General features: G+C 45.7%; 1 protein-coding gene across 2 annotated transcripts in view; it reads left to right on the top strand.

The window, feature by feature from the left end:
- The window catches only part of FGF12 (fibroblast growth factor 12), a 337,284-nt gene that overhangs the window by 307,891 nt on the left and 12,678 nt on the right, over positions 1-16,715 (top strand). For both annotated transcript variants that reach the window (XM_030216937.1, XM_030216936.1), the window contains exon 4: positions 10,793-10,991. In XM_030216937.1, coding sequence (XP_030072797.1) covers positions 10,793-10,991 — 199 coding nt within the window. The remainder of the gene's footprint in view (positions 1-10,792; positions 10,992-16,715) is intronic.

Raw genomic sequence — 16,715 nt, forward strand, 5'->3', positions numbered from 1 at the left:
TAATCTCAGGCCAATAAATGTTATCATGGTCTGCAGGGAATCCTGTTTTTTTTTTCACCCAGATTTCACAACAAAACAACTAATATTATTATTTTGGCATTCAGAAAGTTTCCTAAACCAGGGTCTTTCGCAACAAATTACATCCAGGGAGTCCCTTCCCCAAAAAGCTACAGTCTAAGGCAGTGATTCTTACCTAGCCAGTCAGGTTTTCAGGATACCCATGATGAATTTGCATTAGATAAATTTGCATACACTGAAGGCAGAGCAGGGAAATTTATCTCCTGCATATTTAAATTGTGGGTATCCTGAAAATCTGATTGGCTAGGTGTATCCCAAGGACTGGGTCTAAGGGAATACAGAGATGCCAAATTACCCAGTTCCGGGCTGGAGACTTTTTGGCCAGTCCTAGTTTGAAACTTACATCCCAAAGCATTGTGGGATTTGTAGTGCCTGATCCTGTCCATTGAAATCAGTGCTGCAAGTCCATACGGCACCAGGAGGGGGTGGTCAGAAATCTAGGACTGTCCCAAAATCTGCAGCCTGGAACTGGGTAACTTGGAATCTTTGGGAGTACCTGACATCGTGGGAGATGAAGGGACTTGCCCAGGTCACAGTGAGTGTCAGAGCAGAAGCAGGATTTGAATCTAGGTCTCGTAGTTGCCAGTTCATTATTTCAGCCACTTTCCAGAAAGATGAGTTCACATTTAATACTGACTATTGAGAATTCCTGCAAGAAAAAATACCAAAAGAGGGGGGGGGGGGGAAATCCTTCATGTGTCTGTAAAAGAATCATACCGCCCGACATTCAGCCGGCAGCGGGCAGCGCTTTGACTGCCCGCTGCCAGCATTCAACCCAATTATTCAATGCCAGCCATTTCCAGCGACCGGTACTGGAAATCCAGGTTTTTCAACGCCGGCTAGTGTATGAGCGGTTAAGTTGATATTCAAACTTAACTGACCATGGCTTAGTAGGCAAAGATAGGCCTGCTTTTTATGCAGCTTTATTTGGCCGCTAAGCCTGGCTGATCGGTCACCTCCCACCATCGAAACGCCCTCAACATCACCAGCTTTATTTGTGGTGTTAAGCGGGTATTTTCAGCACCAATAACTAGTTAAATGATGCTGAAAATGACAGGTTATTCACCAAGACCCGAGTTAACCGGTTGACGGCCATTTCTGGCTGGTTAACTCACTCTGAATATTAGTCACCAATATATTTTAGCCTCATCGCTCAGTATCAAGAAGCCTGAACTATTAAAAATGGTTTTGATTTTTTTTTACTCTCATCCTGCCTGCGTAGCCTTAAACTGCAGTGCTGTATCATCCGAGACTTGGCAACACTTTGCAAATGCCGAGCCAGAGTTGGGCTAAGTATTTTTTGATATTGTAATTTCTTTGTGCTTTCTGGGTTCTGTGAATTTCAAAGAGGATGATATGATGACAGTAGCATAGCCGGAAAGCAATTTATGGTGGGCCTAAGTCCAAAGTGGGAAGGCCTTGGCCCACCTGTGCCGACCTGTGGCTTTGCCACTGGTGGGAAGAGAGAGGGTTTATCGGTAATTGTTTCTGAGTCTGAACTTGATGTAGCAGAATTGTCAATGATGACTGTATTTTATGCAAGAGAATATGATGACACTGCAGGACAGGGAACCACGACCATAGCTTTTCGGATTCCCAATTTGGTGTTTCTTTTGAATATCAAAGAAGAGAGATTGTTCTTGAATCTGGCAGTGATGTTAAATGGCAGAGAGCAGGATTCAATGCCTCTGTCAATAATGACATTTTCTATCACAGACTATGCAACAGTGTCTGTTTTGTTTTAGATAACCGTCGAGCCCTCTCTTCCTAGTTCATCTGGATTTCTATTTCCCAAAATGTCCTATCCCCAGTGACGTTCCTAGGGTGGCTGACACCCGGGGCGGATCGCCGATGTGTCCCCCCCCCCCCCGGGGCAGCGCGACCCCTCCCCTGGCGAAAGGACAGCTCCCCCCCCCCGTGTGCATTTTTACCTGCTGGGGGGGGGGGGGGGGTGCCGCGAGCCTGTCGGCTTTGCTCGTTCCATGCTCCCTCTGCCCCGGAACAGGAAGTAACCTGTTCCGGGGCAGAGGGAGCACTGAACGAGCGGAGCCGACAGGCGCGCGGCACCCCCCCAGCGGCGTGCATCCAGGGCGGACCGCCCCCACCGCCCCCCCCCCCCCTTGGTACGCCACTGCCTATCCCACCCTGAAATCCAGCAATCCCAGTTAACTTTGATCTCACAGTTTCTAAACATCGCAAGATGGTTTTCTCTGAATCAGCTCTTTGCGGAAGGAACTCGGCATCTCTTCCTTGTAATGAGGGAGAAGACTCACATCCTGCTTCACATTCTTTATTTAAGTTGTAAATGGACACTTCACAATTTGTACACTCCTTGTAAATAGTGGGCACTATTTGTAAAAGAAGGCACAGTCATTCGGAAATAGTACACGCTCTTTCCTGATAGTGCATGCGTACGTGAACTGCTGCACCTGCACAAACCATCATGCATGCGTGAGCCATCAGTAAAGAGTGTGGGGCCCTTTTCCTAAGCCATGTAGGTGCCTACGCGCGCCCAACGTGGACCGAATTGGAGTTACCGCCCGGTTACTGCGTGGCCCTTGCGGTAATTTCAATTTTGGCATGCATCCGCTACACGCATCTGAAAAATATTTTTTTTATTTTCTGGCATGCGGCACCCGCACGCGTCAAGTGGCATTTGATGCGTGTAGACCATTACCGCCCAGTTACCACATGAGACTTTACAGCTAGGTCAGTGGCTTGCGGTAAGGTCTCAAACCCAAAATGGATGCGCGACAATTTTCATTTTACCACACGTCCGTTTTCAGGAAAAAAAAAAGAAAGGCTTTTTTTGTAGGTGCTGTAAAAAATAATTCTGCGCGCGATCAAAACACGCTTCTACACTACCGCAGGCCATTTTTCAGCGCACCTTAGTAAAAGTACCGTACTTGGCACAATATTTGGTTGAACATTTCCTTCCTGAAGCAGCAAAGAAGATTGCGACACGAGACGCTCTTGGTGAAGGAGTAGAAAGTAGTCTCGATGAAGGCGTAAAAGCAGTACGCATACCCACTGAAGGAGAAGTCAGTACCGGGATCGTACCGGGAACGCACCAGCCGACTGACAGACGTTTGAGAGGCTGCAAAGGAACAGCATTAGTGAAAGCACAGTGCAGTAGAACAGAATAGCAAACGAGATAAGTACGGGGCCGGCGGTGGGTGGGCAGATGGAGTGCTTGGACCTTCAGGTAGGGAAGAACTGCTAATATAGTTAAGGATTGTAAAAGTCAGATGTCACACTTACGAACACGGGATTTTTGTTCTCACAGCGGGTGTTTATTTGCATAAAGACTGATAAACCAATGTTTTTTCTCTTGTATGAGTTTTTTATATTGGTTTTTGAGCTATCGATCCTGTTAATACAAAAAAAAGGACCAGTGATAAGACTAGTTCCAACAATAGCGTTAGCACTCTTTTGTAAGTAAAGAGCTATCTTCACTCTTTGGGTGAACTGCCACGCGTGGATGCATTGAGGTCCACTTAAATAAATTAGTTAATGCAGATACAAGCTGGGAGAACAATATCTTAGTACCACTTGATAAGAGTATAAACAATAGTATATTACTTACAATGCCAACACAATACATAATAGAACATTTTAATTGGCAGTGTAGGGTAACGTGGAGGGGCATAATCGAATGGCAAGGGCCAAATAGATGGCCGGCGCTGCAAAGAGCAGTCCTGAACCGTATTATCGAAAAAGATGGCCGGCCATCTTTAGTTTCCATAATACGGTTCGTGCCGGCCCAATGTCAGAGATGGCAGGGTTTGAGATGGCCGGCATCGGTTTTCGCCAATGATGGAAACCAATGCTGGCCATCTCAAACCTGGCCAAATCCAAGGCATTTGGTCGTGAGAGGGGCCAGCATTTGTAGTGCACTGGTCCCCCTGACATGCCAGGACACCAACTTGGCACCCTAGGGGGCACAGCAGTGGACTTCAAAAATTGCTCCCAGGTGCATACCTCCCTTACCTTGTGTGTTGAGCCCCCCAAAACCACCCCAAAACCCACTACCCACAACTCTACACCACTACCATAGCCCTTATGGGTGAAGGGGGGCACCTACATGTGGGTATAGTGGGTTGGGGGGGGTTGGAGGGCTCCCATTTACCACCACAAGTGTAACAGGTATGGGGGGATGGGCCTGGGTCCACCTGCCTGAAGTGCACTGCACCTACTAAATACTGCTCCAGGGACCTGCATACTGCTGTCATGGAGCTGGGTATGTCATTTGAGGCTGGGAGGGGGTTGGTGATCACTGGGGGAGTAAGGAGAGGTCATCCCCGATTCCCTCCGGTAGCCATTTGGTCAATTGGGGCACCTTTTTGAAGCTTGGTCCTGAAATAAAAATGGACAAGTGAAGCCGGCGAAATGCTTTTCCATTATCGGGCGAAGCCGGCCATCTCGTACCACGCCCACGTTCCGCCTTCGCTACCCTACCGACACGCCCCCTTGAAGTTTGGCTGACTCTGCGACGGAAAGCAGTTGGCGCCAGCTAAAATCGGCTTTCGATTATACTGATTTGGCCGGGTTCAGGAGATCGCCGGCCATCTCCCGATTTGTGTCGTTAGATGGCCGGCGATCTCCTTCAAAAATAAGCTGGATAGTAACATAGGCAAAGATGGAACATATAGTCAGGCAAGAAAGTAAGAGCTGAACTGTTCAGAGGAAAAGTAATTTCTAAGCAAGTAGAAAGAGGTGTGGAGTGTAGATAGTAGAGGCCGACCAAATTTCAGTTACCGTGCTGAAACTGGCCCGATTTTGGCTGAAAAGTAATTTTAATTTCCGGTGCCGCTTTCGCTTATGGCCAAAATGACCATGTGTTTTTAGTGGAAGCCAAAAAATTGTGGTTTGTCCCATTGGTCTCCCTCCCTCTCCCTCCTTGAACAGGAGTTGCCCTTCCTCCTGGACTTGCCCAAGTGCCCCCCGCCCCCACACACATACACACACACTTGTAAGCCTCCGTGGCCCTATCTTACAATCCCTGGTGGTCTAGGGGTGCAGTTGGGGCAGGAGCAATCCCTAGTCACTCCTGCCTATTCTGGCTCTGCTATTAAAATGGCTGCCGTGACTGGGGCATTTATGCCGTGGAAATATTTAAATGCCTCTATCATACCTCATCTTTCTTCAAATATCTCCTGTGCATTTATGCCATGGAGATCTTTAAATGCCTCTATCATACCTCATCTTTCTTCAAATATCTCCTGTGCATTTATGCCATGGAGATATTTAAATGCCTCTATCATACCTTCTCTCTCTCATCTTTCTTCCAAGATGTGCATATTGAGGTCTATGTGTCTGTCTCGCCTAAAGTTAGGCTTGAAAGTGCGGGCATGCTAGAATTTTATAACCGCAGTTCCATGCAGAACAGCCATTATACAATTCAAGCTTAGCATGCATCATCCCAGTGCGTACATTTTGCTGTGCTGTCTTTAATCTACCCCTCTATGTAAATTTGTTGTTTAACTCCCCGACCTAAACACACCATTGGGAGTACCAGTGGGAAAGCTGGTGCATAATTTTATTGAGCCAGAGAAGGGTAATTTTCAGCCAAGCCATTTCATCTGGATAAATAGTTTTCCTATGATCTGCTTTAGCTGTATCACCCACATACCAATTCCCAGCATCTCATTACCTGAACTGTTTCTACACTGCATTAACCTCTGAGAGATACATCTGGGAATTGTTGAAGCTTTGAGAACGATGAGGCTGGAGAACACAGGACACAGCCCCAGAAAACTCTGGGCATATCCTCTCCTGAAAACCTGAGGTGTGTAACGATGGCTGCTGATTTTACTCCTCAGCCGCACTTGGCTTCCTGTTCGCTGCTGGCTCACAGCCAGCCTCTGCAGCTCTCACACCTCAGATTTACTGTCATCCTGACAACACTTTATGCGTTTCTCCCAGAAAAGCACTTTGGGATGTGTGAGATAATCTGGCCGGCTACAGAATGCTCTAGATGAGTCTGCTGTGAGGAAAGTTATGCAGAAGTGATTCAGACTTGAGGGTTATCAAAATAGTTTCACCTCTCGTGGATAGTAACATAGGAGCCAGCTCTGAGGGTCTCATTGAGCACTGGGCATCTCCAACATTGAGCAAGCTCCTTCATTATTTTTAGGGAGTGGTCATTTCTGTTGTGTTCAGGACTTTTTTTGAGGGGGTACTTAGAGGTACTGAGAACCGGCACCTTTTCCATTGTCTGCTAAAATTGACCCATGGTCACCATGTTTTAATGAAAGAGCTCAGGCTCTACACACCAGTTCTGCTTTCTCATAGAACATTTGACTGGTTGCAGGGGGCCTGTTCGGGGAGTGATCATTTCTGTTGTGGTCGGGGCTTTTTTGAGGGGGTTCTTGGAGGTACTGAGTACCGGCACCTTTTCCATTGTCTGCTAAAATTGACCCATGGTCCCCAAGTTTTAATGAAAGAGCTCAGGCTCTACACACAAACTCTGCCTTGTCATAGATTCTGTGACTTGTTGCAGGGTGGGGCCTGGCTATTGTGGGGTGGGGTGAAACCTGGTGTAAATTCTCACACCTATTCTGTAACACTGCACGCAAATTCAGGAACTCCCCTGATCCACCCATTCCCCTGTCCCCTTTTGTGATCCGTGCGAAAATTTTAAATGCAAACCCCAGTGCCTAAAAATGAGCTTGTACATTTAAATTACTGTCAGTTAGTACCAATAATTGATTATTAGCGCCTGATTATCGACGATAATTGGCTCTTTTAAATTAAATGTAGTGCACAAATTGAATGTATGCCCAAATTTGCACATGCAGTTTTAAGTCCCATATATAGAAGTAGAGTGTTAGCGTCTCTTTTTTAGAAGGCGGTAAGTGGTCTCACACTAACTGCGCATTTGTCAGTCCGCAGTAAGGGCAGGGCATTCTCCACCCATGTCCCACCTAATTCCATCCCCTAGCACAAAATCCCCTTAAGGGGGACTTAGCTTCCTGATTTCACATTCTGGGAAGAGGGAGGGGAGCAGCAGCCACGGTGGGGAGGGGGGAATAAAAGAGGTGTGCCTTAATCAATCAGAACACCTTTCTGTACAAGACAAGCACCATGTCTAAATACAGATCTCCATCTTTTTAGACATGGATGTCCCGTCCCCTTCTGTGATCAGATCTGAATGTCTATATTTTGACTCCTCCCTAGTCCCGCCAAAATACACCTAGACCACTCCCCTTACTGCAGTGTAAGATGTCCATGTCCTGCCTTTGCAAAACTGTGATTTGGACGTTCATGCAATATGAAAGTTTAAATGCAAGTTTTCAAGCACCCAAAACAAGAACAGAGCTTCTAATACAGCACCATAATTTATAAAATGCTAGGAAAAAAGGCCCGTTTCTGACACAAATGAAACGGGCGCTAGCAAGGTTTTCCTCGGCTCCCCTGCAGCCACCCATGTCAAGTGACCCTCCTCTCCCCCTGCAGCCACCCATGTCCAGCGACCCTCCTCTCCCCCTGCGCCCACTGCAGCAACCCATGTCCAGCGAACCTCCTCTCTCCCCTGCCCCCCCTCCTGCCACCCATGTCCAGCGACCCTCCTCTCTCCCCTGCCCCCCCCTCCAGCCATCCATGTCCAGCGACACTCCTCTGGACATGGATCAGCTGTGAGGCATGTTTTTTTTTCCCCCTGGGTTCTGAAGTTGATATCATAATGGCTACGGTGATGTCAGTCTGATCTACGGAGCCTAGCAGACCAACTCGGAATGAGCCACGGTCCCAGGCAAGTCAGAACGTTGGAGATGAGAATTATTATATAGGACATGCTACTTTGGATAATTTTATATCAGGGCTTCTCAACTCCAGCCTTTGAGGTCTACGACCCAGCCTGGTTTTCAGGATTTCCACAATGAATATGTATGAGATCTATCTGCATTCACTGCGTCCATTGCATGCAGATAGAACTCATACATATTCATTGTGGAAATCCTGAAAACCAGGCTGGGTTGTGGACCCCGAGGACCAATGTTCCTTCTAAGCGAAGCGCATGTGTGATTGCTCATACATTTTTAAGAGCGTCGCTCACAGATTTTCCATGGTTGATCACAAAAATGTTTTTATTTTTTAATGTGCTATATACAGAAATGCTTTGCTAAAACTGGTGCTCAAAAATTGTTGGTTTTTAAAACGTGTTGCTCACATGAAAGAAAATGTACATGCACATTGCCAAGGACTGGATTTGAGGACTCCCCCCCCCCCCCCCCCCCCTTTTGTTTTATAGGATCCTAATTAAACATGTAAAATACCCTGAAAAATACCACCTTAAGTAGTATGTAGAGAACATGGCTTAAGGAAAGGATGCCAGGGTGGTGGTTTTCTTGCTCACAAGTTCCTGTTTGCTTTTTTTAATGTTTGTTACATTTGTACCCCGCGCTTTCCCACTCATGGCAGGCTCAATGCAGCTTACATGGGGCAATGGAGGGTTAAGTGACTTGCCCAGAGTCACAAGGAGCTGCCTGAGCCTGAAGTTGCAGATCACCAATGTGGCCGCGCAGGCTTCTCCATGGAATGTTGCTAGTGGAATAGCAACATTCCATGTAGAATCTCCAATAGTATCTATTTTATTTTTGTTACATTTGTACCCTGCGCTTTCCCACTCATGGCAGGCTCAATGCGGCTTACATGGGGCAATGGAGAGTTAAATGACTTGCCCAGAGTCACAAGGAGCTGCCTGAAGTGGGAATCAAACTCAGTTCCTCAGTTCCTCAGCACCAAAGTCCACCACCCTAACCACTAGGCCACTCCTCCACTGTTGCTACTATTCCACTAGCAACATTCCATGTAGAAGTCGGCCCTTGCAGATCACCAATGTGGCCGCGCAGGCTTCTGCTTCTGAGGACACAGACTCACAGAAACAGAAGCCTGCGCAGCCTTCTACATGGAATATTGCTAGTGGAATAGCAACATTCCATGCAGAATCTCCAATAGTAGCAACATTCCATGTAGAATCTCCAATAGTAGCAACATTCCATGTAGAATCTCCAATAGCTGCAACATTCCATGTAGAATCTCCAATAGTATCTATTTTATTTTTGTTACATTTGTACCCCGCGCTTTCCCACTCATGGCAGGCTCAATGCGGCTTACATGGGGCAATGGAGGGTTAAGTGACTTGCCCAGAGTCACAAGGAGCTGCCTGTGCCTGAAGTGGGAATCGAACTCAGTTCCTCAGTTCCCCAGGACCAAAGTCCACCACCCTAACCACTAGGCCACTCCTTTTCATTTTTTCTGTTGTTAACCATGTTGTATTAATGTATTTTTATGTATTTGTGCATGCTATTTGCACAGCTACAACAGATTGCCCTGAGAGACGTGCAGCAAAATATATGAATATTTTATTTATTTATTTGCTGCATTTTTATCCCACATTTGCCCACCTGTTTGCAGGCTCAATGTGGCTTACATTGTGCCGCAATGGTGATCACTATTAATGGAATGATAAATACAAAAAGGTGTTAAAATCAAGGTACGTGAAAATATCGCATGGATTAAATATGATAATAAACATCGAATGAATATATGGGCAGGTCCATACTGAGTATTGGGTGCCTTGTGCCCCTGTTAACTTTTAGGCACGTTGGCTACCCAACAGCCATGAATATTCCAACACCACCCTCCCTATTGGTAAAAGTAATTCCTGTTGTTTCTTAGGGTTTGTCTGTCTATCAGGATCTATTGCTTTGCTTTGACTGCTGTTTGGTGCCCCCTAGTATCTGCTGCCTTAGGCAACCACTTTGTTCTGCCTAACCATTGGTCTGGCCCTGCCTGTGGGAGGGAAAAAGAGAAGAAATTTGGAGGGGTAGGAAAGAACATAAGAACTTAAGGGTCACGACAGAAACAGGAATCTGCACAGATGGGGCATTTGGTGAGAGAGGAGGTGCATGTTGCAGGAAGGTGATGCTGAGCAAGGAGATTATTGTGCTGGGCCTCGGATGAAGGTGAAGTGGAAAGGGAGATGTGGAAGAGAACTGAAGTCGTGATGGAAGGAAGAGAAGCAAAATGGATTAGTATTTGGAGGCGGCACTAGACAAAGGAAGAGGCAGTCTAAAAGACTGGAGGTTGGACTGGGGAAGTGTACCCCCAGTGGCATAGGAAGGGGGGGGCAGGAGGGGCGGTCCGCCCCGGGTGCACGTGCTCAGGGGGTGCCAGCCCCGCTGGTTCCCTGCTCCCTCTGCCCCGGAACAGGTTACTTCCTGTTCCGGGGCAGGGAGAGAAGGGAACCAGCGGGGCCGACGCAGCTCCGAGTGACGTGCACTCGGGGCGGATTGGCCCTCCCGCAGGTAAGAATGCGGTCCGGGGGGGGGGGGTTCGCTCCGGAGGGGGGGTGCACCGCAGATGGGGTGGGGTCGCGCCATGCTGCACTTGGGGGGGATGCGCAGCGGCAACCCGCCCCGGGTGTCATTAGCCCTCGCTACGGCACTGTGTACCCCCATTTGTTTTCAAATTCTTCAGTCCCTTGTCACATTCCTGTAATTTGAGTGAAAAAAATCTTTTTGTTTGACAAGAGCAAAGGCCTGTCCTCAAACTAATTGCTTTAATATTATGTTAAATATGAGATGTGTTTGTTCCCATAATTTCAGTAACGGGCCTTTTAGGCTTTTTCATTTGTCCATTAGTAGGACATACAAATAATTACACAGTTATTAATTTGTCATTCATTGTTCTCCCTTTTTTTTGTCTTTAGGATATTTTTACGCCTGAATGCAAATTCAAAGAGTCCGTGTTTGAGAACTACTACGTCATTTATTCTTCCACGCTGTACCGCCAGCAGGTGTCGGGGCGAGCATGGTACCTGGGTCTCAATAAAGAAGGGCAGACTATGAAGGGGAACCGTGTTAAGAAAACCAAGCCTTCCTCACATTTTGTACCTAAACCCATTGAAGGTAGGGAGACATCTTTTAAGCCTGTTGACACCCTTGAAGTGTTCTGATAATACATGAGTCATCATTGATAACCCCAAAAATGCAAATACATTTCACAGAAGAGAATTCAATAATATATACAAAAAAAAAATTAGCTCTCCTGAATATAAAGATCACGTGAAATCACTGTAATCTCAGTGTTATCTTTATATTCAAGACAGCTCATCATTGATGACAGCATTTCTGATCGATTCCTCCCATACCTCTGTTCTGCACTGTATTAACACTCATGATGTCAGATTGTCTGTTTCCCTTATGTTACTTCTTTATCTACTCTAACATGGATTCAAGACTTTAGAGATTGCAGTATTGCCATGATATGTCATATAAATCTACTATATGGACTCAAGATAATTTAACCATCAATTCAATCGGCGGGGGCTGTATAATATCCTCTAATTCATTCAACAATTGCCCAGCGCCATCAACTCCTATAATAATACTAATGTAGTATCTTCCCTTTTAACTTTTCAAATCAATGCATGTGTACATCTGATCTTTTTAGAGTTCCATAAACGTTTTCAATTTAAGTACACTTAGTTTGGCTCCAATAACTATCGAACCTCAGTAGCACAATGAGTGCAGTAGCAGCGATTCGTTTGTCAAGAGACCCGATTGCTCTCAGCTCTTAACACGCCATTGGCTCCTCATTGGTCCACTCAACCTTCCTTCCATAACGTTTATTCATTCTTACACAAAATATTACTCATTTAAAAGTAACTAAATTAATTAGAACTTAGCTTTTTAGTAGTTACTTGTTGTTAGTAAACAGGACCAATAGTAAATTACTATTAATGTTTTGTGTAAGAATGAGTTGATGGCGCTGGGCAATTGTTGAATGAATTAGATGAGGTATTATGACATCACAATATCAGCTCTGGTTACCAGAGACTGAAACACTTCACACTAAGGGGGGAAGTTATCAATGTGGACTACTGTTAAGATGTGTTACTTTACCACTAACTCGTGCTATTTCAGCCCAGTTCCCATCTTATGCAATGAGACCCAGTTACTAATACAGGGGGTTAACAGTAAAATAACACATCTTAATGGTAACCCACATGCATAAGTTCTCCCCTGAATGTGTCTAGAAAATGAAATCACTGCTATAGTGAGATAAATGTAGTGTAGGACAATCAAGCCATTATGACATCACTGATGAGGTTGGCTCTTATTGGTGGAATGAGGTATTATGACATCACAGTATCAGCTCTACTACTACTACTTATCATTTCTATAGCGTTACTAGACGTACGCAGCGCTGTACACTTGAACATGAAGAGACGGTCCCTGCTCGACAGAGCTTACAATCTAATTAGGACAGAAAACAAGACAAATAAGGGATAAGGACAAAGGGTAGCAAGATTCTGGAATCCCAAAGACTATTACTACTTATAATTTCTATAGCGCTATTAGATGCATGAAGAGACCGTCCCTGCTCGACAGAGCTTTCAATCTAATTAGGACAGACAAACAAGACAAACAAGAGATAAGGGAATATTAAAGTGAGGATGATGAAATAAGGGTTCTGAACAAGTGAATAAGGGTTAGGAGTTAAAAGCAGCATCAAAAAGGTGGGCTTTTAGCCTAGATTTGAAGACAGCCAGAGACTGAAACTCTTCACACTAAGCGATGAAGTTATCAATATGGGCTACTGTTACGTTGGGTTATTTTACCACAAGTCGTGCTATATTAGCACAGGGTCTCATTGCATAAACTTGCATACTATCTTAATGGTAGCACACATTGATAAGTTCCCTCCACCTAAGAGTCAACCATTACATATATACTGTAAATTGTTACGCTAGAACCTATACTTAAGTGCAGAGACATACATATGCATGTCTGCCATTTTGGAAATCTACACATCTAAATTCTCCCAATTAAGTGCAGAGCCCGCAGTCATTCGGCACTATTGATTTTTTTGGGGTGGGTGTATCCTCCCCAAATCACTCCTATAGAGCACTGCCCAAAATGAGTACTTTTACAAAACCTATACATACCAGAAGCAGCTGTAAACCCCGATGTTGATCTCGACATTCCCAGATGTGCATTCCCCTTCTGAAACGGGGAACCCAGGTGTATTTTTTTGGCCACGCCCCTTGCTAATGCGTGTATTGCAGATTATCACGTGTAAAATCCTGGTTTTCTAAATTTGGATTTTCAACATTTATTTGATATGCACATGCAAATAGGGCTTCTAATATGTGACTAAGGCGTCTAACGTAACCCCCATAACTTGTGTTTGTGTGTCTGAGTCTGTGTTTCCTTCAGCTGTATATATCACCTTTACAGATGGGGTTCCTGATACATAATGTACAACTATAACCTACAAGTATAGTGATGTAAAAAAAATATATGGAACATTTTTATGCATTTTTTGAGACAGAGGTTGTTTTGGAAGAGTTAGGTTCAATCAAATCTAAAAAAAAAACTGATCTACATGTGTAAAACCCCCTACACGTAAGCAGCAATTGTAGAAAAGCCACCATCGATATGTATATTCTGGAGAAGGAGGTATATTCTAGCAATGGTTTCGTGTATTCCTTATTGAATGTCAATGAACACTTATTTCGGAAAAAAATCCACGTTGGCATTACACCTTCCCTAATTCTACACTAGACTTTTACAGATGAAACTGGGCTATTGACTTGAATGGGCAGACTGGATCGATGGACAATATGGTCTTTTTAAGGCATTATTTTCGGTGTTTCTATGTGACCATACAGTGGTATACGAGTGTACTGAAGTACGGCCCATATGTTCATGTGTTTATAAAGGTGATATCTCGTCTTTCATAACGTGTAAGCAAAGCAGTGCACATCTATCCCCATGTAATACCCCTCCCCCCTTCCCGATATATCTTGATACCATTAGTTAATATCAGGGCTAGGCCCCATGGACTCGTTGTAAACCCTAGCATGGATTTTCAGGTGGGGGATAAGATTCTTCTTTCAGAGCTTAAGGTATAGAATCGAAACAGTCCAAGAAGACACTGAGGGGCATAATCGAACACGAACGCCCATCTTCATGGGCGTCTATCTCCAAGGACGGGTCCGCGAAGGGGCGGGCCAGACCGTATTTTCAAAAAAGATGGGCGTCCATCTTTTGTTTCGATAATACATTTTGTGCCGGGCAAATGCATCGGATTTGAGCGGATTTGAGCTGGGCGGTATCGGTTTTCAGCGATAATGGAAACCGAAGGCACCCAGCTCAAAAACGAACAAATCCAAGGCATTTGGTCGTGGGAGGGGCCAGTATTCGTAGTGCACTGGTCCCCCTCACATGCCAGGACACCAACCGGGCACCCTAGTGAGCATTTGTAACAATTTAAAAAAAAATTAAAATACCTCCCAAGTCCATAGCTCCCTTACCTTGGGTGCTCAGCCCCCCAAATCCCCCCCAAAACCCACTGCCCACAACTCTTCAGCACTTATGGCTGAAGGGGGGCACCTAGATGTGGGTACAGTGGGTTTTGGGGGCGCTCCCATTTACCAGCACAAGTGTAACAGGTAGGGGGGGTGGGCCTGGGTCCACCTGCCTGAAGTCCACTGCACCCACTAACAACTGCTCCAGGGACCTGCATATTGCTGTGATGGAGCTGGGTATGATACTTGAGGCTGGCATACAGGCTGGAAAAAAACGTTTTTAAAGTTCTTTTTGTTTGGTAGGAGGGGGTTAGTGACCACTGGGGGAGTCAGGGGAGGTCATCCCCGATTCCCTCCGGTGGTCATCTGGGCATTTGTGGCACTTTTTGGGGACTCGTTCGTGAAAAAAAAGGGTCCAGAAAAGGTGACCCAAATTCTCGCTTCTGGTGCCCTTCTTTTTTCCATTATTGGCCGAGCGCGCCCATCTCTCCTTGGCCGATAAACACGCCCCAGTCCCGCCTTCACCACGCCTCCGACACGCCCCCGTCAACTTTGTCCATTCTCGCGACAGACTGCAGTTGGAGACGCCCAAAATCGGCTTTTGATTATACCGATTTGGGCGCCCATGAGAGAAAGGCGCCCATCTGCCGATTTGGGTCGAAATATGGGCGTCTTTCTCTTTCGAAAATAAGCCTGACTGCATACTGCATGATTTGTTGTTCCAAAATGTTTTACTTGGAGAATCTATCAAATGAAATCAATGGAAATCCTAACAGGATTGCTGAAGTCTCAAAGTATACAGTTACAGATAGAGTAGGGATTTCTGATCCTTGAAGCTACTACATCTTCTGGGAACATCTTTACTTTCCGTCTTTGAAGCTTAGGTTCCTTTTGGACTGGTGCTGGGCTCCCTCATTCCCCAGTAACTCCTGTTTTGTTCGAAGCTCTCCTCATTACTCTTTCCCCCTCTGGATTCCCAGACAAAGCACTGGTTGAGCAGCTGTGCGCTTTCATCTTGGCACCTCTGGATAGTCAGCTGGCACATGCTCCTTGCTAATTCTATATAAATCTTCATGCATTGCTGGAACTCCAGATCGTTGTCTTTTCCCAGGAGTGAGAGGATTACTCCCTCTGACCGAGGTTCTCTTCACTCCACTGCTGGATCCCTCAGGAGAAGCTTCTCGTAGTAAAATTTCAGAAGCATCACCATGGAGACTTTACTATCCAGCCCTCTGCAGCCACCGCAGGAGCTCAGATACAGGAAGCTTACATGCCCCCTCTCCCTTCCCAGTCCGATGAGCCCGCAAGTAGGACAGCTCAGCCTCTAACTCCACCAGCTCGAACTCTTCTGATGTATGTTCTTGGACTTCTCAGACCAAACCCCTGTATTGTACCTCTGTGGCCACTCCTAGAAGGAAGTTCCATAGCAAAAGCTTCAGCTTGCTCACTGACGGGCACGGTATGCCCTCCCCTGGGAGGAGCATAGATCTTAGTGAAAGGGCCCTATAGACTGCTTTACACCCACATGTCCATCAGAGTATTGGGACCACATGACGTTAGACACAGAAGGGCTACCAAAATCTCTTGTGATTTTGCTCCAAAACTCCAGTGGTCAACCCTCAGTAGCTTCAATGCAGCTGCTGACGGCTACCTGTAGGGATTGTTTAATAACTTCTTATTGGATGATGTTTTTTTTTTAACGAGTATTTTTATTGAGTTTTCCAAATAAGAAATTGGAAATGTAAAATTTAGCATGAGAATGCAAACATACTGATGCAACCATGCTGTACAGCATCCCAGAGTATACCATCGTACACAGCTTAGGTACTCACACTGGCACTCTGCCATTCTCAGCTCTGATGTAATGGTCTCCGTGCTGTTGTTCCAGCTTGCTTTTACATTCTTGATATTTTTTTCGAGGAAACCTCAGGCTTCCTTTTTTAGCAGCTGCCATCCCTTTAGAGTAGCAAGTGGTTCCCCTATTCTGAGGCAGGTCTGTAACTCATCCTGCTCCCTAGTAGCACCGGAGGAGTGCTGAATCCGATGCCTTTGTTTCCTCACAAAGGCTGGACATTCCGCTTTTCCTAGTCCATTCATCACTCTAAAGCAGTCTTGGTCTATTTCCAAACTGCAGGTGCCTTGTAAGCAGAGGCTAAAAGGATCTCTGGAGTGAAACTATAGGCGTGGAATGGCCTCCCGGTGGAGGTTGTGGAGCCGAGGACTTTATCAGAATTTAAAAAGGCATGGGATAAGCATGTAGGATCGCTTAGGGCAAACTGGAAGGACCATTTGGCCTTTATCTGCCGTCATGGTTCTA

This window comes from Microcaecilia unicolor, chromosome 10 (genome assembly GCF_901765095.1).
Source record: "Microcaecilia unicolor chromosome 10, aMicUni1.1, whole genome shotgun sequence".
Classification (NCBI taxonomy): domain Eukaryota; kingdom Metazoa; phylum Chordata; class Amphibia; order Gymnophiona; family Siphonopidae; genus Microcaecilia; species Microcaecilia unicolor.